This window comes from Passer domesticus, chromosome 1 (genome assembly GCF_036417665.1).
Source record: "Passer domesticus isolate bPasDom1 chromosome 1, bPasDom1.hap1, whole genome shotgun sequence".
In the NCBI taxonomy this organism is placed as follows: Eukaryota; Metazoa; Chordata; class Aves; order Passeriformes; family Passeridae; genus Passer; species Passer domesticus.
The window spans coordinates 43,831,646-43,858,520 of record NC_087474.1 but is presented as its reverse complement, the minus strand read 5'-3'; the positions used below and the strand labels follow the sequence as shown (position 1 = coordinate 43,858,520).

The 26,875-nt window shown below is 42.5% G+C and overlaps 1 protein-coding gene across 6 annotated transcripts in view; it reads right to left on the bottom strand.

The window, feature by feature from the left end:
• Nucleotides 1-15,105: 15,105 nt before the first annotated feature.
• The window catches only part of MYRIP (myosin VIIA and Rab interacting protein), a 209,077-nt gene continuing 197,307 nt past the window's right edge, over nt 15,106-26,875 (bottom strand). For 5 of the 6 annotated variants that reach the window (XM_064416922.1, XM_064416884.1, XM_064416895.1 and 2 more), the window contains 6 exons: nt 25,466-25,660; nt 21,393-21,554; nt 19,646-19,750; nt 19,490-19,550; nt 18,570-18,688; nt 15,106-17,915 (listed from right to left, as the gene is read on the bottom strand). In XM_064416922.1, the coding sequence (XP_064272992.1) occupies nt 17,883-17,915; nt 18,570-18,688; nt 19,490-19,550; nt 19,646-19,750; nt 21,393-21,554; nt 25,466-25,660 (675 nt within the window). In that variant the 3' untranslated portion in view covers nt 15,106-17,882. The remainder of the gene's footprint in view (nt 17,916-18,569; nt 18,689-19,489; nt 19,551-19,645; nt 19,751-21,392; nt 21,555-25,465; nt 25,661-26,875) is intronic. The other variant, XM_064416898.1, reaches the window with a different exon arrangement.

The following is a 26,875-nucleotide window of genomic DNA, read 5'->3' as shown; positions in this document are numbered from 1 at the left end:
CTCTGAGGTCATCGAGCCCAACCGAGCATCGGCGCGGCAGCCAGACCGTGTCACTGGGTGCCACATCCAGGCGGTGACTCCATCACCTTCCTGGGCAGCCCACTCCAGGCATAATCACCCTTTCTGAGAAGAAATTCGTTCTGATGTCCAACCTGAACCTCCCCTGCTGCAGGCTGAGGCTACATCCTCTTGTCCTGTAGCTGGTTCTCTGGGAGAAGAGACTGACCCCACCTGGCTACACTCTCCTTCAGGCAGCTGTAGGGAGCAATAAGGTCACCCTGAGCCTCCTCCTTCCAGGCGAACATCCCCAGCTCCCTCAGCCGCTCCTCATATGACTTGTGTGCAAAACCTTTCACCAGCTTCATTGCCCTTCTCTGGACCTGCTCCAGCACCCCAATGTCCTTTCTCATAACAGTGTTCTTCTCCTCAGTGGATCCCCAACAGCAGTGCTGGTGTGTTGCTGGAGCCCCGTGTTCTCCACGCTGCTGGCCCCAGCAAGGGTGACCCCCATGGAGGCCCTGCCATACTCACATCCCTTTGGCTTGGGTACTTTTCCAGCTGATCTGAAATTGGGAGAGCACTTCCCCCTTCTCCATTAAAATGTGTTAGAAACCCCACTCCCTCAGGCCCTCCTCACTGGACAAAATTCTGCTTTAAATGCTGAATGTGGTGAGGGAGGCAGTCAGCACCCCACAAACCACCTGTGTCTCCCCTTTGGGCATGACTTGGAGACACAAAATCCACCTCAGCATGAGGAAGAACTTCTTTACATTGAGGGAGGCAGAGCACTGCCTAGGATGGTCATGGAGTCTCCACCTCTGGAGACATTCCACATGGACATGTTCTTATGTTACCTGCTTGAGGTCAGAATGCCTTGGCAGGAGATCTTGAGAGTCCAGTCCAGCCTTAACTATCCTGTGGTTCTGAGAACTTTGCACCCTTTCAGGTGGGTGCAGCTGCTGTCCCTCAGTCCCTAGGGGCCACCATGGATGGCTGGCATGTGGCCTCAAGGACTCCTGTGTGTTGGCCACTCTCTATTCATTCCTGTTTTGGGAGGCTATCAGCAGTGTACGGGCTGAAATGGGAAAAGTTTGCTTTTAAAATGGTGTGCAGGTGTTACAAAGCTTGCTGGTCCTTATGAGGTGATCGATGGCTTTGCAGATGTTCTTTCTGCCACTTCTGCCAGAGGAATTAGCTTATTGTACATCTGCAAAGCCATAAATAGCTTCACTTATTCATTTATTTTTCCATTTTTGGCTTTTATACTAAACTTCAGTCCTCTTATATCAATGGGATATTTCTTTTCTGTGATCCAAGGTCTGGATCAGCACTGCAGTATTTTTATGAATGCTAGTGTGCAATGGTCTAAGAGGAATGGTCTAAGGTTTCTAGTTCTGGCACTTTGCAAGGAAGCTTTTCTTTCTTCCATGGGGAAAACAAGCCTTGGCACAAAACCTCTGCTTACCCTTTGCTAACATCATTGATTAAACCTTTCACTGCACTATGGGCTATATAGGGGGGTTGTTTAACTCATTCCCAAGCTGCTGCAAAAGGCACTATTGGGGCAGGATGGGGCAAGAGCTCGAGGCCACAATTTGGACAATGTCTGTTGATTAAGGATGCAGAACTAAACACTGAGAAACCTTCTGAAAAGGTTGAGGAGGCTCACGACACCCATCCACAGGGACATGACCCCAGTATATGAATAGCACCTCTCTCAGAAAATTTGTATTACTACTAAAGTGAAGGCATTTTGGCTCTGATATATTTCTGTTAATCCTATGTCTCTCTACAAGATTTTGTTGTATCTTTTGCTCTCCCATCATCAACCCATGAAACTTTTTCCTGGTGGCAAAGCAGACCCATCACCTTTTTTTTTTTTTTTTTGTTACCTTAGCTGTGGCAGTACCAGTGTCAGTGGGGCACTGGGATGAGCCAGATCAGCAAACTGATTTGAGTTAAAAAATAAACTCAAACTTTAAGGCCTCAGATCCACTCCACTTGCATAATCCTGCAACAGTTGTGCTGAGAGAACAGAGGAGGACAAGGCTGGCCATGGATGAGAAGAACAGCAGATCTTCAGACACAAACCCCAAGTCTGAGTCTACAGGTTTATATACCAGTCATTGTGTCAGTTCTTCTGCTTGCTCTGAATCTTCATGCCTTTAAAATAGTTTTACACTTCTAATTCTCACTGCACGGTTAATCCAGTCCTATGGGCTCACTGGGCATCTGTGGAATTCATCCTACAGTTTACATGTACATTGAAATGAGATTGGGTGTCTGGGAAGCAACAAAGCTCCTTTTATAAGCCAAGAAGATGTGACTTTGTTATCCTTAAATTGAAACAACAATGAATAGTTCTGGCAACTGTAGAAGGAATGGAAACAACCCCCAAATGCACATCTTGGCATGCACTGTGCAGCAGTTAAAATAAAGGTGGTGGCCAATGCCATCATTGTTCTCTTGGCAGCCTTCCACAATGTCCATGTGAACTGGCAGGGCTTCTGTGGGGCTGTGTCAATGCAAAGAACTCTCCCATAGCTGTCCTCCTCAGAGGGAGCTGCTGGTCTCGATGTCACATCCATCACTAAGGTCTGACACAAATCCTGTCTGTGCCAGCACATTGCACCAAACTTTGGTGTCTCTGCGCAGAGGCAGGTGGCATCCTGCTGGAGATGTGCTGCTCCTGCTATTGCCCCTCAGCACAAGAGCTGTCCTGAGGTCCTTTGACCTGAGTCCTTCCCCTTGCTCTTGAGCAGTCACTTGTGGCAATAGACTGTGAAAGTCCTGGTTGTGAGAGGCTTCCAGTCACAGCAGACTGAAGAAAGGTGGGCAAAGCAGTCATGGACCTGCAGCAACCAAAAGAGGTAGAAGCAATTAAAATAGGTTTAAAACCTAAGTGAAGGTAAGAGTTGTTGTTTCTTAACTGTTAAATTTCAGAATTTGAAGACTGTTCAATTTCAAGTTTCAAAACCTGTTCAATTTCAGATCACCCTAGAGCTGAGGCTGGAGTTAATCTCATTCACTAATATTAGACATCAGGGTTTAAGCAATATTTTAGGAATGAGACTCTTGTCTTTCCATGACTAATGTATAACCTGCCAACTACAGTGCCAGAAAAGAACTTCATCTCTAATTAACTTGATCACAGCTTCAAGCTATTTAAATGTAATAGTTGCAAGACCTGGTTATGAATAGCAATTAGAGATCCTCTTGCTTGCCTTTTACTGTATTTCAGTTCATCTGTCAAGCTGTATGTGAATCATTACAGGTTATTTATGACTGGATAAGCCTCAGGGATTAAAACCAGGGGCTTACTGACATACAGATGATAAATATGACATACTGAAGCCATAAAGTACACTTTTGTAAAAAATGTCACCCTAGTGCAGAATCTCACCTTCATTGGGTATTCTCAGAAGCACTTGAGATGCTCTTGAGCAGCAATGGGTAACCCAGACCAGGGGGAGAAACTTTGTTCTTCCAGAGGATTGCTGTGTTGGAAAAATGGGCTGTAAATGTCACAAGAAAGCCTTGCGTCAGGCAAAAAAAGTCAGCCATACAGTAAGGCTAAACTGTGCTTTAGTTTAGGACTCTGTATGACATCTCTCTTTGGTTGTGTGCATGTAAAAGGCCACCCTTGTCTGCACCTGCCCCTCTGTAATAACCAGAATGAACAACATTGTTTTTCACCCCCTACAGACACAGTTCTAATATATACTACTATTATTTTCAGGTGCAGCACACCAATATTTTGTTTTATACCTTAGGAGCTTTTACAAAGCCAAAATTTAATTTAATTAGGGCTTGCTTTGGCAGGCACATCTCCTGTACCTGGCCCTGAAGCCTGCCTTACCAGAAATGTCAGCCTCACATGCTGACCTGTCCTCTGCAGTGGCCTGGAAACCCAATTACTGCTTGAAGGACATGGTGTTCAAAGAGCAGTTTAAGCTGCCTGACAAAGTGACTGTGCATGAAACGTGCAAATGGCATGTAGCAGCACTAATTTCCATCCTGCATGCCAGCAGTGCAACTGCTCTATGCACAAATGCTGCTCCACTCCAGCGCCAGAAGCTGGCATATGCTGGCCTGATGCTGGCATTCTGAAAGTAATGTAAAAGTGCTGGAGCCCTGAGAGATATGCAAAAATATTTCCAACCTTGATTCTTCTTCTTGAACTTTAATCTTCCCTTCTCTCACTACATGACTCTACCTACAATAGCCACCTCCATTTGGAATCTACATATCCCAAACCTCTGTGCCGAAGGCTGCCCAGTAGCTTTCTATCAGGGAAGAAAAATAGCAAAAGTGCCAGAAAAAATCCTCCCTTCCATCAACAGAGGCTGTAACCATGCCAAGCTTGACTTGTTTTTTCCATCCACCCTCCAGCTCTGGTTCAAAGCCTCCACAGTGTGCTAAGAAGGGGTTGTGGCTGAAGTCCTGAGCTGCAGCCTATGCTTGAGCTGCCCAGCTGCTAACAAGTTGTCCCAATAAGCATGTGCTGCCTGGGAGACTGGGCTACCTGGAAACTGTGCTGATGATAAACACCTGGATATCCAGCCTAGCTCAAGAGAGCCAGAGTTAGGTGTAGTTTGGCTGAGTTTGTGTGCATGGTCAGATTTCAAGATACATTTGAAACATGGGAAGGTCATTCCCTGCTCAAAAATGATTGCAAACAAGATAAGTTTGGCATTAACCACTAGATGGTCCTCTTTCTCAAATTAAAAAAAAAGTAGCTCCAAAAAAAAAGCCAGTCCTGTCTTTTCTCTGAATCTGAATGTTAGTAGAGAACAGTTTCTTTGTAAAGGTAAATGTTATTAAATGTTATTCATCTAATTGACTGAACTGACATGGCTTTCTGAATAGGTTTGAATACAACTTTTCATAAGCTCTCCAAACTCATTTAGGGCAACTGGACCTCCACTCCACTACAGAAGCCTGGGCAGATTCATAGGTCAGGCAGTAGTTCAAGGCATTTGCAAACTTTTCCCAGACTGGTATGTGAAACAATAAGAGTGGTGAGCTGGGGGAGAAAAAAAGTTGCTGTTTCTCCATCCAACTTGCATCAAATGCCTTTGTTTTTGTGGTTTTTCACCTTCTGTTTGTAGAAGGCTCTGACCAGCAAAAGAATTACAGAAAAAAGGAGATTTGGATTAGTTCTTTGAGAAAACTAAATGGGAGGATTTGCCATCAAAACTGTAGTTCACTGTTGGCCTCTGGTCTGGTATTGTCTTGTCAAGGAATATTTCTCTATGTCAGGCTAGCTGGACCCTCTTGGGTCACTCCAGCCTCCAGGCAATACCTCCCTATCATCTCCATTCATCCCCCTCAGCATTTCCTGCCCAGAAGCCTGACCTCTCCTTACCTTGGGAAGTTGCTTTCCTCCTCACAGCCCTTCACACCTGTGTATCTATTACTGCCTTTTGATGTAGTTGTATCCTGGTGCATCCCTGGTCAGCCTTCCTACTGAGACACTCCAGCTAGCAGCTGGCTCAGCCCTGTTCCTGCTCGTAACTTATGCAGGAATTTTATGTGCAGGAGTCTTTAATCATGTGTGAGGCAGGACTTGAGTTCTTTTCCAGGATCGTCTACAAAGAAGACAGCATGTGCCCAGCCTCTCCCTCAGAAACAGGAAAAGAATGGAAGTTTTAACACACAAACCTCCGCACTTTCACTACAGACCAAGCTGTCCTGTAGATAATCTTGCTGGTTTGGTCTTTCACAACCCTGGTTCCCCTGACAGCTCTTTCCTAGTTCCTCCCAAGTCTGAGTGGCTTTCACACTGCTGTGCTGCATAAGCTGGCTTGCTTTTTTCAGCAAAAGCATCAGCCCTGCTGTAGATGGGGTAACAAAATAAAATAAAATTACAGCTACCTGAAAAGACCCTGAGAAGCCAGGATGATTTCTGTGAAAGCTTGTGGGTACCGTACCTAGCACTGTGGTGGTTCACTTGTGGTCTGGTGGATAGAAATGATGATGTCCAGTGAATGAGAATGAAGTAAAGTTTACTTCCGTAAGAGAAATGTCTGATGAGGCTCATTTAAGCAGACTGTCACATCATTTATTAGTCCTGATTGCTGAGAACATTTTACAGTAGCCTTTCGGGAAGTCAGAATGATTAAAAGTGAAAATGAAAATACTTGAATGAAAGAGAAAATGAAAGCTCTCGAAACTGGCAAGTAGTGTGTCCAGAACAGATGCACAGCTATGATCCTTCTTGTACCAGAGAAAGATCTGTGAAGTCCTTGGCACACAATTTTGTGGATGTTGAGAATTTACATGGGTTCAGGAAGCAACAGTGAAAGAGAAGAAACAAGAGCTATGTACCACAATTAAACATTTGGTTTGGGAAGTCTCTGGACCATGGCGCTGGAGGGTCTGTGAGAAGACTATAGTGAGGACTGTAAAAATAAGCTACCCTGTTTTTAGACATTTCAATAAATGTTCTTTATTGTCCACAATCAAAACTAAGATACTGCACTAGATCAGCTTCAGGCCAGAATGAAGATAGATGATCATATTAGAGCATTTTAAATGCTGGCTCTCCTAACAGTGATTTTTTTCTCTTTTGGTATTTTTGTATGGCATATTATTTTGCAAGCAACCTTCACCAATAGGTAAACATTCTTAGCATGAAGACATTGCATAATTTTGTTCTATGTGGTAACTACCATGTAGGTGACAATCAGTGAAAATTATCTGTGCTATGGAAAGGCTCACATTGCAGTGTCAGCAAGACTAGAAAAAGTAAATGGGATGAAAAAAACTTTTGCTTCTATTTTAAGATGACAGGATCACTCGCAAAACAACAAAGGAAGAGAGGGTCCTGTATATCCTGGAGAATAGAAACCTTTACTCCAGCAATTGCATGCTAGACATCACGAAAGGATACTCACCTTTTCTGGTCAAAATAAATGTGAAAAGCAGTAAGGGAAAAGATCTACCATGAGAAGCCATGAAGAGTTTTATTTACTAAGAAGATACCCTCTGCACACATGCACACAAAATTAGCATGGCAGAAGCACAGCCACTGCCTGGTTCTTGGACGCGGATTGATTTTTAGGTAGGGAGTGTTTGCAAGGTTCAAAGGGAACACGCTAAAAGGAGATTTCTGAGAAAAGCATGTATATCTATTATTGATTGTGATAGCTGTAGGAAGACCTTTTGTGCTACCATGGACTTGAAGTGCTCTTCATATTTTGAAGTTGTGATCCTGAGTAGTCTGAGTAAACTCTTGAAAACTTAGATGAGGAAGACACTTCTTTTAGATGCTGTTGGGTGGAAATTGGAGAATGGAAGAGTATTTCTCAGGTTTCTTTACAGTTTTCATTCATACATGTACCATAAATCAAACTATTATATAGAAATGAAAAATCCCTGCAATTAGTGACTGTACTCTCCCAGTGGTACTTGATGCTTGGATCGTGAGTAAGGGCAGGGCCAGGCAACATTTCACCATGCTTCCTCATAGAAGTACCTTACAAATTACCTGTAGCAAATAAAATAATTTCATTTCTTTTGAGAGGTGTCTACAGTGAAATAGCATTATTAGTGCTTTGATGTTTTCCCAACTTGAAATGTTTTTATAGGAAAACTGAACATATTTGCTATTGAACTTCATCCTAATGGGATTGCAGGATTTCCTATGCAGTCTCAGTTTACAGATGGGATCAGGCCTCAGAGCCCCCTTTCAAAGCACAGCCTTAAAATTGTTCCTTTGAGTACCTCTCCAGGAACAGAACATGAACATGGGTCTGTGAAGAGAGGGCCTGTGGCTCCCAGTCAGCCCAGTTACACTTTGCATCTCAGCCTCTCTGCAGGATGGTGCCCAAGGAGTGAAGCACTTGCCAGTTCAGCTGCTCTCCCCTGCAAACCTCCAGAGCAAACAAGGTCTTAGCTTCCAGAGCAGCAAGATCCCTAACAGCAAGGCCACAGTGACACATTAGTCAAGAGACAGCGTTAAAAATAACCACTCAGAAGAGATACCTACTGTGGAAATACAATATTGTTCAAGATGCTGGCCTCATACCAGTGAAATTTTCTCTGCCACAAAACTAGTAAGGGCCTGCTTTAGCACTGAATCACTACTTTAATCAGCTAATTGTGTGCTGTGCTGCAGTGTGACTTAAAACTTATGCATGGGTGGGTTGATCCCAGCTGTGGGTTGGAGCTGAATGAAACAAGAGCTGCCATCAAGATCCTAAGCAAAAAAGCAAAGATGGGACAACAGCAAGAGAAACAAGAGCTGGGAAAGGAGTGTGTGGCCTGACTGTCCCAGCTTGCTGCGAGTGTTTCCCCCTGCAGACATGCTCTTCAGACAGAGCATCTTGGCTGGGCTGCACAGAGAGCTTGGCTCTCCTTTGCAGATGTAGCTGTCCCCACCTGTCTGTGCCCCCACCCCCGGGACATGGCAGCAGCCCCCTTCCCTCTGCTGTCTTCCTGGTGGGCCTGGGGGCTCAGTCGTGTACCCTGTCATGCCTCCCTGGCTCCGCCCTCCATCCTGCTCCCTGCCCTGATCAATGGCTTTTTAATAGAGCCTCCGGTCTCCTACCCCTCCTTTTGTAAATTTAAATCCTGCTCTCCAGTACTGCTGACGTCCTGCTGGCCCACCTCTTGACTCCCCCTCCCTGCTTCAAGTCCACTTCCCTCCAGTATAAAAGGCACATGCCCCCATCAGCTGCCCTGCTTCTGCTTGGAGCAGCGACTACCTGAGAAGCAGCTTTGGTGTACACAGGTGAGTGCCTTCCCCTGTCTGCTTCAGCGCTTGTCCAAGCTCTTTCGTGCTGAATTTCCTTTTTTTTCCTTTTGGGCTTTAGCTTACCTAGGGTAACATACACAGCTGTGCCCTGTGCTCAGTAACTTTTGCCCAGTTTTTGTTCGCGAGGCGGCCCGTGCCGAGGCAGGGTGGCTGACCCCGCGGGCAGCGCTGTGCCCTGCAGGATCCCCGCAGCCCCGGCTCGGCCCTGAGTCCAGCCTGCCCCCGGGCCTGGCTCACCCGGGCTCTGAGCCCTCGGGGGTGCTTCCAGCCCTGCTTTCCAACAGGAAACCTTTCCACATATGCATCGGAGGGGGTGTACACAGCCGCTGATCTCAAGAAAGATGCTGCTTTAGGGCGTAAAGAGTTAATGGTACCTTGTCTTCCGAGGACAGCCGTGGTAGGGGTATACCTGATGGATCTGCAGCAAAGCTTGAATTTGGTGTGATAAGAGCCCTGTGTGCCCAGAGGGAGAGCCAGGCTGATCCCTGACTCCTTGTGAAGCAGATCCATGGCCAGCTGTGATACTGCTGCTTCACCGTAGCTTCATTTGTGGCTTTAATTTTCCCCTCTCATGTTGATGAAAGTTGCCAGGCTTCTGTCAGTTGTTGCTTAAACAAAGTTTAAAGACTCTGCTTGGGCACCAAGCAGAAGTAGCAAGTTGATCAAATGACTGTGGCATTGAATTTTGCTGAGCTTCAGGAGCAAAATTATTCGGGAAACTTTTAATTGTGACAAGTTTGGTTGCAACTAGTCAGTTTTAAAACTTTTGTGATTATTTAATAGTTGAAAATGGAGGCACACAGCTTGACTGTGTGAGGTCTTGTTCTTTTTCAATTTTCCTTTTGGAAGAAAGCTGCAGGTCTGGACCTGAGGAGATCACAGACCATCTCTTGAAAAGTCTGTGCATAGGTAACCAGGCTTTTTGCTTAGTGACAAGATGGAGCTGGGTGTTAGGAATGCTCAGGGTCAAGTTTGTGGCAGTACCTTAGCCTCTTTCTTCCCATATAAACAGTGGTGGGACAATTAGGTGTAGAAAAAATTAGGGAGGATTAGAGATGCTGAGTGCCCTGATTATTTAGGGTGGCATGTTACTTACCGAGGAGCACTGTGAATGACATGCTTCACAGAAACACTAGCCAGGACAAGGGTATGAAAAAAAGGTTCAACACATATCAGTGCTGTAGGAAGTGGCTGCAGTGGCACAGGACCAGCTGGTGGGGACTGAAGCACAGCAGTGCTTAGGAAAAAGCGTGTGCTAAAAGCTTTTCCCTATATTTTTGTCTTTCAACAACAATGAGCTCAGGGCAAGCTCTTCTTTCTGTAATTAAGTTCCCAAAAAAACCCAAGACACAAAACCAGGGAGCAAGTAACCAGGAAAACCTGTCAGTAGCCCTGTAAACACACCACAGAGATGCCTCAAAACACCTTATTTTTCTCTCACTGAACCTAAGGTTGTGCTAAAAATGGAGCAACAGGAGATGTACCCTGCTGAAACTGAAGGCAGAATTCACCCCATGTGGGTGAATTCTACACGCTAAGATAATTTAGTCCTGATTGTCATGAGATTTTTATGCTATATTCAAGTCAGAAAAAGTTAATTTGCAGTTCTGAAATCATGAGTTAAAATCACTTTCCCCTATGCTGCCTGGTAAGCCACTGTCAGTGTGGGAAAAAGTCCTTGAGAAATCTTCACTGTGTATTAGGGGTGAAGGAACTTTTGACTGCATTTTAGTGAAAGACACAACCAACTTCTTCATGTGTTTTTGCTGTGTTGCCTCTTTGGTATGTCTGGGAGCATCTTGCATCAAATATTTTCATTCCTGCTCTGCCTTTACTGAAAGCAGGCTAAGATTTTGGCAGCCGCTGGGGAAAAATTCCACCTATACACAAAGAGAAGCTGCTGTGTAGGCACAGCTGAGAGGTTTTCCTACAGCCTCTGTGCCTGTATATCTACATCACTTACACGATGCTTAAGGAAATAGGCTCTTGTTCTATAGGCACAGGCTCCAGGATGTCAAGTCCAGAGGCAGACCTTGCATGTCACAAGACAGACTGTCCTGGCATGACAGCTGGGAGAGCCGCCATGAGGAAGCTTGTGCAAAATGCCAGAGACAGTGGTAACCAGAGCCTGGCTCCCTCCCCTTCCTGGATGCAACTTTCCTAGCTCAGCACCTTCTCTTCTGCTCAGCCCATCCTATGGAAGCTAGAAGGGATTTCTCATTCTGTTGCATCTGGGTGCATTTACAGGCTGGGACATCTACCAGTGGAAACCATAACAGGAAATTGTAATTTTGCATGCTGGCAAAAAACGGTGTAATGGCACAAGAGGAGCATTGCCATCCATACTGAAATGCATTTAGTTGTAAAAAGAGTGTGTAAAACACAAATGTTAGACACATTTTACAAGCAAGGAAAAGATGCTGGTGGTAGTGGCTAAAAGAGACTTTGGTGGCCAATGCCTGTGGTCAGAGGGGCATACAGAATCAGCAGTGAACTCAGGGCCAGGACTCGAGTGTCCTGTAAAGGCTTTCATTGCTGGAGAGAAAAACTCTCAAGATCTTACCTCAGTAGATGGCCCACTTCATAGCCTTTGCATTTGAACAGAAATGCCCAGGATATCACCAGCATGAGTGTTCCACAGAACTTAGAGCCATGAAATGACTCCGGTGGATGGGAACTGTTAAAGTTGACGCATTCCTTCACCTTGAGAGCTTTAACTCATGTGTTCCCCATGTTCACTCTTCTCCTTACAGCCTTCCCACCACTGCTCCGTCATGTGGCATCCAGTCTCCTGGACACCACGTGCCCAGTGGTCACCAAACCACTTAAAGCTAGTCACTGTCTATGTCCTGATGCTCTTGGTGTCACTCAGCTTTGCTTCGGGACAGAGCAGGCCATTTAAACATCAGATAGACAACAGAAGTAAGTATGAATCTCACCTGACATGGCAACCCCACAGTCTGCTACGCTGAGGGATCAGGGCTGGGCTATCAGGCAAAGTTCAGTGGCAAATCACGCAGGTGTTTCTGTGGTGTCACCTTGGTGTGAGGCCCTGTGCTTCCATTTGCACTTGTCAGTGCATATACAGAACCTCATGTCCTTCTCACAGCCTTTAATTAGTCAAGGCAAATAGCATTATTTTTGATAAATATCAGAAAAGACACTAATGTGCAAAGGACAGACAAGAAAATGTAAAGTGGTATACATCAAATAATTAAGCACCAAATTTTCAATGTGTTTTGTAGACCGACACAACTACTTCTATAGAATAAAAAGAAAGCAATGGCCCGAAAGCTTAAGTTCACTTTACAGACATCTTCAGTTCTGTCTGGGTCTGTGATTTTTTAAAGTCCAAATACAAGTGGTGGAAGTATCTCCATTCAGAGATGCTGTGACGAACTGAGAGTATCCAGGTCAGGGATGATACCATGTATCTAAGTTTAACCTAGTATGCAATCCAAAATATCTTTGAGAAAATCACCTAGAAATCTCATCTTTCCCAAGGAGTATAGGCTGATAATGGTATGTGGAGTGGGAGAGGGGTTGTGGAGACTAAGTTGTGTGGGCTCAGTGCCACACCTCTCCCCGTTAAAGAGAATAGAGATGTTGGGAACCTCAGGTTTTAGGTATACAGGTGAAAGTTTCTTGGGCTTTGTTGAGGAGGAAGGCTGTTAAGCATAGTGCTGAAAGACTTAAAAGATGTATTTACGGAGAAATTTAAAGGCAAGGTGAATTTTTTTCCTCTGTTCAAGCATCAAAATGCACAGGGGAAATTCCTCCTGCCTTGACTGAAACTTTCATGTGATGTGGATGATATATAATGCACTTAATTGTAATTTATTCCTATTCCTGACAGTTGTCTGTCTTGGGAACGATTTGGGATTTCCTTAGGGTGGCATCATCTCCAGTGTGTTTTAGAATTTCCCTGCTGCTGTATCTTTTAATATATAGTCTTTAATACTTTTTAAATACTCTTTTTAATATAGTCTTTTAATAGAACTATAAACCTTTGTAGACCTGCCCCAAAACTGCACTAGACCACAAAAATCTGTCATGTGTCTGAGCTTTAAAAGAAAACAAAAAAGTCATCCATGGAAACAACTTCCTAAGTGAACAAGAATTAACTTTTCATGTTTCCCTCTCATGTAGAACCCTCCTCTGCAATCCAGTGGATTTGTTAGCCTGTAGAAACAGTGTATCTGGTACCTACTGCAGAAAATTTGGATGGGCCCTTTGGCTCATGTTAGAAATTCAGGTTGCAGCCCAGATGGATAAAAATAATTTTGCAATGGAATCCTCTTCCTTTGGGCTCTACACATGGAAATTAACTCTCAAAGGCACCAGTAAGCTGTGTGTCTGGCTGTGGCCTTTCCCTTATTTTTTTCTCCTGGGCTCCAAGTAAGCTGTCTGACGTCCTCAAGCTGGTCAGAAAACACTGCCTCCGAGTGCAGTGGTACATCCTCACTGAGTGCTTTGAATTCCAGGTCCTGAGATCGACCCTTTTTGGTATGTGGGCCGTGGTGTTCGCCCCATCGGTCGCTTTGGGAAGAGGCAGCTGAGAAGCAGCCGTGGCAGCCTAACGCCTGTGAGCAGACACCTGGATTTCATCTTGAATGCTTTGTGGCAGCAAAAATCATTGGACACAGAGGACAGTGACTGGTGATCCCTGTTCCCCAAGGTGGTGACCAAACCTCTGTTCTTTGAATTGTGTTCTCCCCTGCACCTCAGACCTACAGTTCTGCTTTTTCCTAGCAATCCCACACTGCTCTTCTTTCTGCTCCCTGTGCAAATACCTTCAAAAAGAAACATGTTCAGGGTGCAGGTAAAAGACAATGCATGGACACCAGCACTGAGTGCCACCACTGCTTATAAAAACATTTCTTCATTGTGCATCCCCATCAGTCTCCTGATCCTGTTCACTGCTAGGTTCACTGTTAGGTTTATCCAAAACCCACACAGCTTTTGGGCTGGGATTTAAACTCTGCAGTGTTAAATGTATCATGAAACCTTCCTGTCACATTTCAAAGTCAATGGCTGTTGATATATAAAAATAAAAAGCAATGGTTGGAAGAAAGAAAAAAGGCTCTTACCAATTTTTAATGTACCTGCATTAATGGCATGAAATGCTGGTTCTCTGTGTGTAGCTTTTATAGAGATTGTTCACATCCACTCTTAAGAATGTCTCCCTGAAGTACCCACTGGCCCTTCATAATTCTTCCTGTACTGCTGGAGAGATATATTAATGAACAAAGAGGAGCTCCTATTGAAGATAAGTACTTTCTCCCTGCTGAAGAAAAAAACAAATTGGCTAATTGAACTCCTTGGAGTAGTTTTGTGCCTACTGCAAATAATCATAAACCATAATCCAAAAGGAGCAAGGGTCTGAACAAGCTGATTCCCTTTAAAACAATGTCATTATTTCCAAGTACATTGTCTGAGCAAGCTAAAGTCACTCTGAGGATCACAATCCATTTACTATCTACTCCATTAGTCCACATCAATAAAGCTGGAGATGCAGCTCAATACCCCTATCTAGTCATGTTAATATAACTTTGTTATAATACTTTTATAAAAAGTGTTACTTACAATGTGTTTCATCTTGATTAATAACTATTATCAGGAATAACAAAGTTTTATCTATGGCTTATATCCAAAAAAGATAGTTTACAATTTAGGTAATAACTGATGGTTAAACCCAGGGCATGAATCATTCTGCAAAGGATAAAGTTGAATGGACTTCCACTTCTAGTTGTGCTTTGTGAGAATTACTAAAACTGAATAATGGTTGAATTAACCACTGCAGACATTTTAACCCTTCTTTCTCTTTTTGCAAATGGCCTGTGAGGAAGGGGTGGGTTTTTATTGTAATAAGGGGGCTACTTTCATTTATAATATAACAAAGCTGCTGACCCAAAGTGTTACTTAAAACACATTAATTTTACTGAATGCTTTCACGGTGGAGAAGATATGCTTAGAAGTATTTTGATGCACATTCATTGCAAGGAACTTGGGAAGTGCGAGACCAAGATTATCGGCAGGGTTCTTGCTCAGTTTTTGTAGCAATCCCAGAGAGAGATCAAGAAATTCCACCTGAGAAACTGTGCTTGAGGTGGTATTTCAGCCAACAGACCCAATGGTTTGGAGAAGACTCACCAGGAAATGTTCCTAACAGGATTCCTCCTAGCCCTAGAGGAGGTGTGAACCGAGCGTGTGCCCCTGCTCTGGGCAAACCCCGGCACCCCTGTGGAAATGCCCCTGTCCTGGGTGTGACGGTGTCACGCGTGTGGCTGTGGGTTCTGCACGCTTCCAGGCCAAAGTGCACATAAATCCAAACAACAGAGAAGAAATTTTTTGTTTTCTTTATGAATCAAGTCGTTCAAAAGGCATTCTTTTCATAAATCGCTTTTACTCTTTTGTAATTTTTCTTGACAATAATTCTTGGTGAGTATGCAGATAACAACAACAAGGCAAGCTTAATATTCACTCAGACTTAATCAAATAGGTCATATAGTCTTCATTTTACCCATTAAAATATTTTCATTTATAAAAATTAATCTAAATATAAATATTAACACTAAAGATTGAAATCACCTGATGACAAAATAATTCTTTGTGTGCTATAACATATGCTTTTATGATTTTTTTAAAACAGTAAATTATATCTTTGCACATATTTGGCACGATAAACATTTGTAAAAATTCAAATGCTTAGAGCAGGTGGGATTTTTTTTAAGTTTTTTTTTTTTTTTTTTTGCAATGCCTACACAGTACACATTTGTCTGTCAAAGAAGACTGAATATTTTAACATTGTAACACGATAATAGTTGCTTTTCATGCCTCTTAAGGAAAACAACCTACTCCAAACTTTGTTGTCTTGTTTAAATCACACTAACAGAACAAAAGCCAGAGAGTTATTCTATTAAAATTAGTCATTTCTGTATTGATATTACATACACAATATTAGTTATTATTTATTAGACGAATATGCAGACCAACCACCATTAATGACATTTCATAACACGCATACCTGCATAAACCAGAGCCTGGGAATGTATTGTATACATACACAAGAACAGTCAATGGAGGAGGAGACTGAAAAACAAAAAAAAATACTAGGCATCCTACTCTGTTTAATTTCCTTTACTGGATTGCATATATAAATAAAATCTATTTGTTTTATATATATATTTATATATTAAACAGAGTGGGCCAAATTATTTCCTCTCATCTGTGCAAACCAATTTCAGAGAACTAGTATTGTGTGAGAGTAAAAGAAGGCCTAATTTCACCCAGAATGAAGACATTGGGTCAGATCTTGGGCCAATGAAAGATGAAAATTCCTTGAAGGAATGGAGTCACACTTATGTAAGTGGGAAGATGGTTGTATTTATTCCAAGGGTTCCTCACATGCAGCTGGACATCAGAGTACTGACAAGCTAGATGTCAAATGTGGATGGCAGATTTGCAACTGGCACTGTCTTTCCAAACAACCCATCCAGCCATTCCTTGTCTTCCCCACTCATCCCCCTAAATCCAGCCTAGTCAGGAAATTTGCCCAGTTTTGCTTGTATTTGCCCAGCCCCAGATATTTCATGGCCTGGTGTCCCAGGGAACTACATTCCTGCTGCATGGCAGGTAACCTGTGGTGCTCTGCTCGTGGGTGTTCACTGGGAGCCCAGGGAACGAAGGAACTCTCCTCCTTCCTGGTACCCACAGCTCTTGGGAGAGCTCACCACTCCTTAAAGCCAAGGGGAACTTGACAGCCCATTCTTTCCTTCCTAGCACATTTCACATCAACCCCATCTGCACTTGGGTACCTGCTCTGCAACTGGTGTGGAAGGTAAGGGATTCACTGGCTTATCACCTCTTCTGACTACCTTCTTTGTATTCTTCAGAGCGAAAAAACCGCACAAATTGGCAATGTTCTCCCACAAAAGGGTGAGAGGGACACTCTGTAAGCAGCATCCTCCCTCCTGGGCATCTGCCAAAGGGCCTTCTAGTTTGACTCACCTGTTAAGGGTCTCAAGAAATGAAATAAAGAGTATTACTATTCACAATCCAATTCAGAGTGGGCCAGTAGTAGTGGAGTCCATATGGCACCAGCAAAAGGCCCCAGCTACTCTCTGGTGGCTCCAGACTAGTATAGGAACTGATGTCCGGCCTACATTTGCCTCCTTCTGAGAAGCACCAGTGAACATCATAAAGGAATCTCTTGCAAGCTGCAGCCACCCCACAACCACCAGTCAGTCAGCAGAGATCTCATCCCCAACTCTTTCACCTCTTTTTTCCAATCTTAAAGGTTTGGACACAATTGATTCTGAACTACAGCATGGTTAGCCACCACCAAGTGGACAATGCCAAGAACAAGACATATGAAGGCGCTGTTTTCTTTAGCAGTGTTCAGGTGTTTCCAGACACTGGGATCCCAACTCAGCAGACATCTGGTCCACATGTGTGGCCACCAGTTCCTGGTTCAGCATGACACCCCTGCTGCCTAGAGCAATATCCCTAGCTCTGGAGCTGGAATATTCAATCTGCGAGATGCACTCTTAGAGAACAGAGAAGTCTTCCTCCTCCTACCAACCCTCCCAAGACCTCCACTGGATCCCTGGGAGCAGAGTGAGGTACACAAGTTCTCCTCTCCCTCCACGCAGCTGAAAAGCAGCACACACTGCACAGAGTTGTTCTTATTGCTCGACAAGACAGATGCCCACATGAATAGTAAGAGGCCAGCAAATATGGATCACAGGTCTGCTTTGGCAGATTAATTGGCCTATGACTGATTGAGTGTACAAAAACATACTGCAGTTTAAAGACTACATACTTTAGTACAATCGATAGGGAGAAAAAGTGCATCTTAAAATGTGGAGCCTTGCTTTTGAAACATAGCATCCTGTCTAGAGTCCTCTGAGAACTTTAAGGCAGAGTTTCCTGTAGCAGACCACAATGCTGAAGACTTGGACAGCTTTCTCAGTGAGGTATCCAAATGAAGCCCTATAACTGAGGCTCTGTGGGTTCTTGAGGGTCCATTTTCAGCTGGACATACACAATGGCTGTTAAGAAAAGGCACTCTAGTGTACAGCCTTAGGCAGTGTGTTATTGGCAGTAGGGAAGAGTAAGTTTAGTACATCACAGCAGATCCTATAGCAGGTTCCTAGGACAGAGAGGGACAGGAAAGAAAAAAAACATGAGTGAAGAACTAAACAAACCTTCTGAAGAACACAGCCGGGTCCTTTCCCTTTTCACCTCCCCACGTATTGCCCACATGTGGCAGACTGCTTTGGGACAGTCAGCTTTTTCCCTTATTCCTCTATGGCTGCTGTAGAAGAAATGACTGACAGCTGTCCTGGGTGTAGCCTCTTTGTTCAAACTCTGCAGAGCCAATGTGTGACCTGTCTACCCCTTAAATTCCACTTAGATAACCTTTGAACATTTCTCAGCAATTAGCGAAATTCAAGGTGACTCTTGCCTGCCAAGTTACAATGCACAGCTGGTTCTATGAGGGTCTGGTTCACAAGTCTGAAACGCAGGGCGTAACTAATTTATTTAGTGTTTAAAAAATATAGGTAGCACATTCCTGGAGACCTGGTGGCTACATTATCACAAGCTGACATTCAAGAGCTGCTATTCTATAGTATATAGCACGCTGGTCATATTTGTTCAAGAGTTGCCTCAGCAGTCTCTATTAGTTTTTTCCTCAAACTATCAAGAGAAGATTTCTGAAGATACTGAAATACAGCTGCCTACACAGATACTGCTATCTCTCTATTTGACTGATCTTAACAGAGTTTTAAAAACATTTGTTTACCATTAAGTCCTTGGCAGTGCTTTTCCTTTCTTTAGTTCTTTGTGTTAGAGATCCTTGAAGCATGAAGTTTCTGTTAAACGTTCTGACAGTGGTAACTGGAGAGCCATCTATTTTTTCACCTGGGAAAAATACAGAAGGGGAGATTTTTCACATAAGAGATTGAAGCAGATATAAAAATACTTCTGAAGAGTCACAGCTTCTAGAGAGATAAAACTTCCCCTAAGATGTATGAGAAAAGTTGGATTTAATTTAAATTAAAAACAGCAGGCTGTGGTACTCCAGACAAAATAAAGTTTGAGGTCATGTCAATCAGTGGAATTATAATAGCAGTAGAATAGTGCAGTGAACAAAACCCTAGAATTTTCAGAGATAATGCACTGCAGAGTTATAAAAAAAAAACAAACCAAAAAAACCAAACAACCAAAATCCACAAAAAATTATGAAAGAAAAAACTCACTTGATTTTATAAAGATATTTCACAGCCATTCTCTGAGATACCAGGAATATTGCTGAGCCATTTCATACAGACTGAAACCAGCAAATACAGACTTTATGGAAGTGGGGGGTTGTGGAGGGTGGCAGCCATGCTGTGTGGTGCCCAGCCATGCTGCAGCAGCAGCACCCCTCTTGCAGGGCACGTATTCAGCATTCCTCATTTGCTTTTTCCAGCCTTCTGCCTCTGCTCTTGTTTACTTGTCACTGTCACAACTTTCACTGAAGAGAAAGTGGTGATGCTTTTAAATGTGACAAAGGGGTAATTTATACAATGCAAGTACATGGAAAATTAGGAGGACGGGACAGTCTATTAGGCTTTCTCTGTTAATTTCATAACTTAAACTTTTCCCTACTTTGCTGACCTGTACATTATATTGAATCTTACAAAGAGAGTCTCTCTCATTTACATAACACTTTAGGCGCACCTTTTATTGGTGGAGCTGGAAGTTTTCTCCTCTGCTGTCTTGATGTGTCTATTGTATGCATCTGTAAACAACATACATGCATTACTCAATTCCATTATAGAGAAAGAGGCAAGATTTCCCCAATGTTTTTTTGAATACTACATAATGTTCTGGCACCTGGTTTGTTTGCTTTTGATCCCGTTTTCTTGTCAGGCGAACACATGGAGCCACGTTCAAGCCTGCAACAGTGAGAGCTGATATTCTGCTCTCAATATCTGAAATCTTCAAAGAAAATAAAAGAGAGAGACAGACAGATGGGGAGGGGGGAAAAGAAGTTTTAAAATTACTGTGGATGCCACTACTGAAATATAACCCTCCCCCAGTAAAATCCTCTTTAGTAAGAAAATATAAACAGATGGCTAACTTCTTCAGCAATTCTTACACTTCCCTGAATTCTTTAGTCCTAACATTAAAAGGGGCTTAATTTGTTAGCAAAGATGGAGTAAAAGAACAATCCAACCTACCTTGTGATTCCAAGGAAGAGGGATTTTACTCCTTTTGAGGAAAAAAAGAAAGGAGGAGAGAAAACCTGCATCTGCTATCTCCACATTACCTTTAGCTGCATAATCCCAAATTCATTTAAGCTGTGTTTTTAAAGGGCTACATTCAAACAATGACTTTGTGGGATACATTTCCTAACTCAAAATTAATTTCATACACGTGCAAAGTACATCCTCTGTCACAAAATCTAAACGTTTGATTTTAAATATTTATAGCTCAAATGTATATGCATATTAAACACAAGCATGCATAAATGCAGGCATACACTATATAAAAAGACTGAACGGAAAACATATTGTTAGGGAAAAGTGGTCTGATACTGAGAGTAGTGGAGACAAGTATTGACAAAAGAGAAAGAGGAGTCAGACATACAACCCAACAGCTGATTCACAATGACACCTGACGCCACAGTTGGCTTCACTCTGTGAAAGATCTTCCATTGGCCTCCTTGCATAGTTTAGGCCTCTCTCCTCCTCCCTCTCACCCCCATTAACAGATTTACTCTAAAATAATAACCAAAGCCAACAAAACACCACGGCCAGTTTGCCAAGCAGTACATCAGTGCACTTCAGACATCAGAGATATGTCAGGCTCTCAGATCTTTGCTCAGTCCTGAGTTGAGCATGCTTCCACTGAGTAAAATCACCAGGTACTTCCCATTAAACCCTGACAGAGTCAGGTCAGGGCGTCTTGCTGGGTACAGGCTGAGCAGTGAGCTGCAAGCAGTGTCAGCCCTTTGAGGTCCAGCAGCATTATCTTGTTCAGCTTTTAGCACCAGATTACAATGTGTTTTGAGCCCCGGCCTTTCTGGATGCTGCTAGAGTGGTGCTAGATCACTGTGCACACGAGTTCTTGCCTTTGGCTGGGATGTGTGCTTGGCACCTAAATCCCATGGCAGGCATGCAAGCCCTAGGCTCTGTCCTTGGCTCAGCCTGTGGCTGCTGTGGGCCTTTGCTGGTAGAAAGCTGCCAACAGTGGCATCTTTTGGAAAGTGCTTGACAAGTTGCTAATTAGATAAACTGCCTCAGACTGTATTTGCTGTCTGACCAGGGCCACACACATGACACAGAGCACACCATGGGAGCTGCCTGGCAGCAAGGAGTAGTCCAGCATTTGTACTGCAGTAAGAGGCACTGCAGTGCCATGTCCAAACCAAGCTGAGAGGAGAAACAAAGAGATACAGTACATCTGGCTGGGCTGAGTTACACAGCTCAGTTACACTCTGCCCAGCTTGTGATGCAGTCAGCACCCTTGGATCACCAGCCTACGGCAGTACAAACGAATATTCAAAGTGTGTATGCTGAGGTGGGTGTTAGGCAAGGCAGTGTGAAACCTGCAGATGGAGAGGAGCTGCTGTCCTCACCTGAAGCTCTGCATGATGAACCTGGGCAGCTGCTGTGGCCACCTGATCCTCCAGATCAGCCAGCTCAGACTCCTCAGTAACACTGCTGATCTTGCGTGCGGCATCTTCCAGGTTGGTCAGCTGCCCCTCCAGCCCATACACCGTGCTGGCTGTCAGGTACACCTGCAGGGCCAAGGTGGGGACAGGTGTCAGTGATTCCTGGTTTGTGGGCATGCAGGTTTGAGCAGACTGCATTTTCCATCATGCCTGCAAGCTTCCCTGCTTGCTAGCCCAAAACAGGGAGATTTACCCGGCAGAGGAAAGTAATGGGGAAATAATCTGAAAAACACATATCCACAATGAGAAGGGATGAACGAGGTGGCTGCATTACAGATTTCATAGGTGATACAATGGTATTTCAAACCAGATTTGATCCAGATTGATTAGTGAAGAAAAAAGTTGAAAAGTTTGCTTTTTTATTATTGACATTCAATCGCATAACACCCTAAGTCTACAAAGGGAAGTCAACAGATCACACCTCATATAAAGCTGTGTTTCTTTACCCACTTGATGCCTTCTGGCAGTAAAAACTGCATGAGTAACTGTTCAGTAGGAAATAGTTATTAACTTCCTATGGAGTAAATGTGCTTATATGTATAACAATTTTCCATCCCATCCTGCTCTCACCCAAATATACAGCAGGCAAATCCTTCCCACCTTCTGGGCCTTTGAGTGAATCTGTGGAGGATCAAGAGGTTTATTTGGGCCACATAAAAGAGAATTACTGACTTTGTAATTCAGAGTTCTTCCCTAAAAATGAAAAACTCTTACTATTTTGGCCCACCTCTGGTATCTAGATTTAATTATTTAACAACTAAAGATTTAATTTTCCATTCAGCCCTTTCGAGCAGTAACTAGTGATACACTGTATTTTATTATTTCTTTTATTTCACAAACCCCCTAAGGTACACGGAGGTCAGTGGTTTATAGAAGAGGGTAGTTTTCAAGCATTAGCTTTTGACATCTGTGCTTAAAATTGTGCAGAACCAAATCAAAATGCACTTTCTGCCCATTTACTCCTTAGCCAAGAGACTTGTGTCCATGAGGCTGGTAACAGCACAGTGGAAATGAAATATATATTCTGATTTCCCCCATTGCAATAGCAGTAAAGACCATGTTGTTAAAAACCCAGCATGAATTAAACATGGCTGTGGCTGACTTCAGGATTCAAGGGGCAAGCAAATAGGATCTGAAGCAGATCTTGAGCCAATACCTTCATTTCATACGTCTTCTACTCCAGTCATTATATCTGCCCACAATTCCTGGATCATTCAGTCCTTTGACATAAGAGGTATTCAAGTAATTTATGACAACGCTGTGACTTTATGGATCAAAATGGTGGAGAATGACCAGATTGAAATTTGTTTACTTTTTATTCCTTTTCTATTTCATTATTGTTTCTTAATTCCTTGAAAGAGCTTTCTTTTTCATTTGTGTCAGTTGTAGAGAGGTTTTTTCATGCCTGTGACTTTGCTAAGAAACAAAATCACTACATCTGTACAACCTGCATCTTGTAAAAACACTTTCTAACTACAGACATGAAATCTTTGAAAAACATACCTGAAAGAAATAAGTGATCTGATGTTAAATTTTTGCTGAAGTACCTGGGGACACAGGTGGTCCATAAAGTTAATATGATGATTTAAATAGAAATGCTCCTGTTTAATGGGGTTTAATTATTTTTACTGTTCATTTAAATGATACATCTTTTAAGTATGACATACTGATTTAAATAGAAATGCTCCTGTTTAACAGGGTTTAATTATTATTACTGTTCATTTAAATGATACATCTTTTAAGTATGACATACTGCAGCCAGTTTAGATTAAAAGGCGATTTTTTTAGATTTCCCTGTTACATCTAAAAGCTTAGAGAAAGAAGAAATAGAACATTTTGAACAGCAGCATATTTAGCAAGTTAAAGAAAAGATGCATTTTAAAATCTTTAGAAAGTTAAAGAAAAAAAAAGAAAAAGTTTAGAAAGTTAAAGAAAAGTGCTGTGGCAAAAATCTCTACATAGTAAGATACTCTTTTCAAGAGGGGGAAAAAATCCAAAGAAAAACTTCATTTTTGTCATCAGTGTTTCTGTAACTCAATTAGCCCCTACATTTGTGAAATGTTTATGAACATTTTCCACCTGGAACTAAAGAAAATATTTTCCTAAAGAATGTTCCCTTTACCTGGACAATTGCTACACTTCCAAACAGCAGTGGTGTCCTTGCAGGTCTCCCCTAAATGATGCCCTTATTCATACATTCATATTTAGATTGTGTAGACTTATTTTACTGTCATTTAGGTATGCACAACTTCCACAAAACCCCAACCTTTTGCTGGTACAGATTGCCCTACATTATCCACACTGTTGCATGCACAGTCCTCAAAAGGCCAGAGAGAGCAAAAATGAACAAAGCATTTATAAACACCCAGATCCTCCTGCAGAAGTTGCTGCAAAGAGAATGTGGTTCATGTAGATATGGCCCCAGCTGCAAAGGGAAAAGTTATGGTTTCCTGCATTTCCAAAGGCTCTTTACCATGGAGTGAAATCTTCAAACTGTGAAGTTTTTACCATCTACTTCATGTCCTGTGTGGGACAGAGAAAGATGTTCTGTGGGGACACAGCAAAGCTGTGCTGGATACCTTGTGAATTCTGCAAAGAACTGGGAGAAGCTAAACCAGAGATGCTGCAGCAAGGGCAAAGCCAAAGCAAGAAATGCTCTGCCTCTGTGCCCAGTGTCTGCTCAGTGAGAAATGCTTGGCCCAAATGAATGATTAGAGGCCACAGCACCACAGGTGCCAAAGCTCCACATTGCTGGGAGGGATTATCAAAGTGCAATTGGGGAAAAAAAACCATGCACCTTAGACAGTTTACAACACAGTTCTCCACAAAAAAAAAAAAAAAAAGAAAAAAAAAAAAAAAAAAAAAAAAAAAAAAAAAAAAAAGTGGGAGCAAATTGCTCTTTGTCCTGCAGAATTTCTTAGTTCTTCTGAAGATCTGGTCCAGCATGTACTGTACTTGGATTTTTAATCTATATTCACTCCCCTACCAGATGAATTCTCTGGTTTTTGGACCTTTAGGATACTTTACTATTTCATGAGAGGGAGTCCAGTGCTAGGACTGGCTTTTAGAGCCATAGAGTATCTTCCACCCGGTTCTTAGCCTGAGACTGCTGTGGAAATGTGTTTCTGTGGAGGAAACTGATTTTATGAAGAGATTCTGTCAGAAAATTTTCTGGGGCTAAAGAAAACCAGGATTTGTTCTCTTGAATTGATCAGGATGATATAATGGGACAGTGCAGATTCCTATGAGATCTTTAAGAGCTCCTAATGAAGGAAAAAAGCACTTAAATGTGGGAAGAAGATAAAGTTGAAAGTACCAACTCCATTAACTGGATTCACAAAAATTTCCAATAAGTAGTGACTTCCTTCTATGATTCAGCATCGTACTTTCCCCTGCAGATGACAGGTATTCATGAAAAAGGATGGATGACTTGGATGTCACCAAAAAAATGTTTGCTTAATTCAGATTCTCTGGCCTGCTTTTTCGAACAGTGCAGGAGGCATCTCCAGCTTCCTGGGTGCTCAGCATGGTGTGCTGGAGGTGTAGGGGGCAGAAAGAGCTTCTCCACTTCTCTGTGTGACTGGGGACATGCTTTTTCCACCTGTCCTTGGAGTGCAAGGTTGTGCTGAGACTGGGAGATGTGTGGTTTCAGCCAGGGGTGGCATACCCACAATGCCACAGAGGTGTGGAGAGCATAAATGAGCTTTTGAGACAGAGCTTCTAAAGTAGTTGTAAACCCCAAAGCATCCAATTCCTCCTCCCCTCTATATTTAAAGTACATATTAAAACCCCCCCACTAACACAGATAAACAATGAAACATGATTTTTTTTCTATTTGTGTATTTGTTTAAAACCCCCAAATTAATTTTGAATGTGCACTGATGCTGCCCATGTGCTTTTCCTTTCGAGCTGGTGCACACAAACAGGTGCACTCACTCACACATGTGACTCTTTCACATACTGATTCATCTTCTTACATTTTCTTCCAGTGTGGTGAGCTGCTCATCGAGTCTGACAGGATCTGTGCCCAGCGGGAGGGTTCCTCTTCCTCTGTCCTGAATGTCATCTGGGAAATCACAGGGATCGGTGGATTCTGCTATCAGTTCTTCAGTGGCATTGATGACTTTCAGGACTTCTGTAGATATGTTGCAGAGAGAGACAGCAGAGTACTTCTATTTTGTTACAAGAACAGACAGAGAAAACAACAGCATTAAATTAGCATAGAGGGGTAAGATATAAATCACTTTCTCCTAGCCGCAGCTTTAGCCATGCTAAATACATATCCATGGCTTTCTGCTGCAAACAGACACAGGAACCATGTAATGGAATTGGATTTTTTGCCTTTTCCTTCTTCCCTTTCTCACATACCCACACTGCTACAGCATGCGAAATAACATACACATGCAATTCTTCTACAACAGAATTCTACTGAAGGGATGGTCCAAATCTTATCCCAAAGGAGCACACAACATCCAGCTTTAAACTCTACATGAGCTACGTAAAGCTGGTTTTGCAAAAGTGTTTTAAACATGTTTAAAACACAACTTTCCTTTCTAGATACTGGCAAAGATCTATGCAATCAGATACTATGCAATCATCTATGTCTGTATCCACAAGAACCATTTCATTGTGGATGAAACAAACTTTTCCAAGCAAACTTGGAAAAGCAATCTTCAGCAGGCTTGTAAGGACAGCATTTTACTAAAATGCTTACTATGAACTAAATGATCACCCCAAATATGAACTAAACCATCACCCCAAATAAACAAACATTGAGCTAGAAGTGTGCAAACACTTATATCCTTTTTTAAAAAAAATTCAATTTACCTCTTTTTAAATATGGAATAAATTACATCAGATACCAAGGAAAAGCATGCAGTTTTATTGATTTTTTTAAAAACAACTGAAAACCTTTTAATCAGTGTTCCTTACTTCTAATTTGTAATTAACTGTCCTGATTCTTATGATTCTCACATAGCTTTAAGCTTCAGGACCTTCCTCTGATGAAGGAAAAAAATTTCACCAGATGTGATTTCAAGCACCAAGCTCAACATGCAAACTATACAGCCCGGAGACTGAACCAAAGCTTGTTGGAGACAATAAAAATACTGTCACTGAATACATGTGCAATACCTTTACTGCTGCTTTGTCTAAAATAAAGTGTGGAAAAATTTAAACCAAAATTTAGTTCATTCCTCAAACCTGCAAATACTTATGCATGTGAATTCAGAAACAAAGTATCTGCAGATCAGTACTGAGGAAATGGACAGTTTTGGATATACAGCAAATTCTATGCTACAGGAGAGTATAACTCATTAAAAATGTCTATAGGCAGGATACAGGAGAAATAATGTTCTTTTGATTCCCACAATTTCTGATGGGTTAAA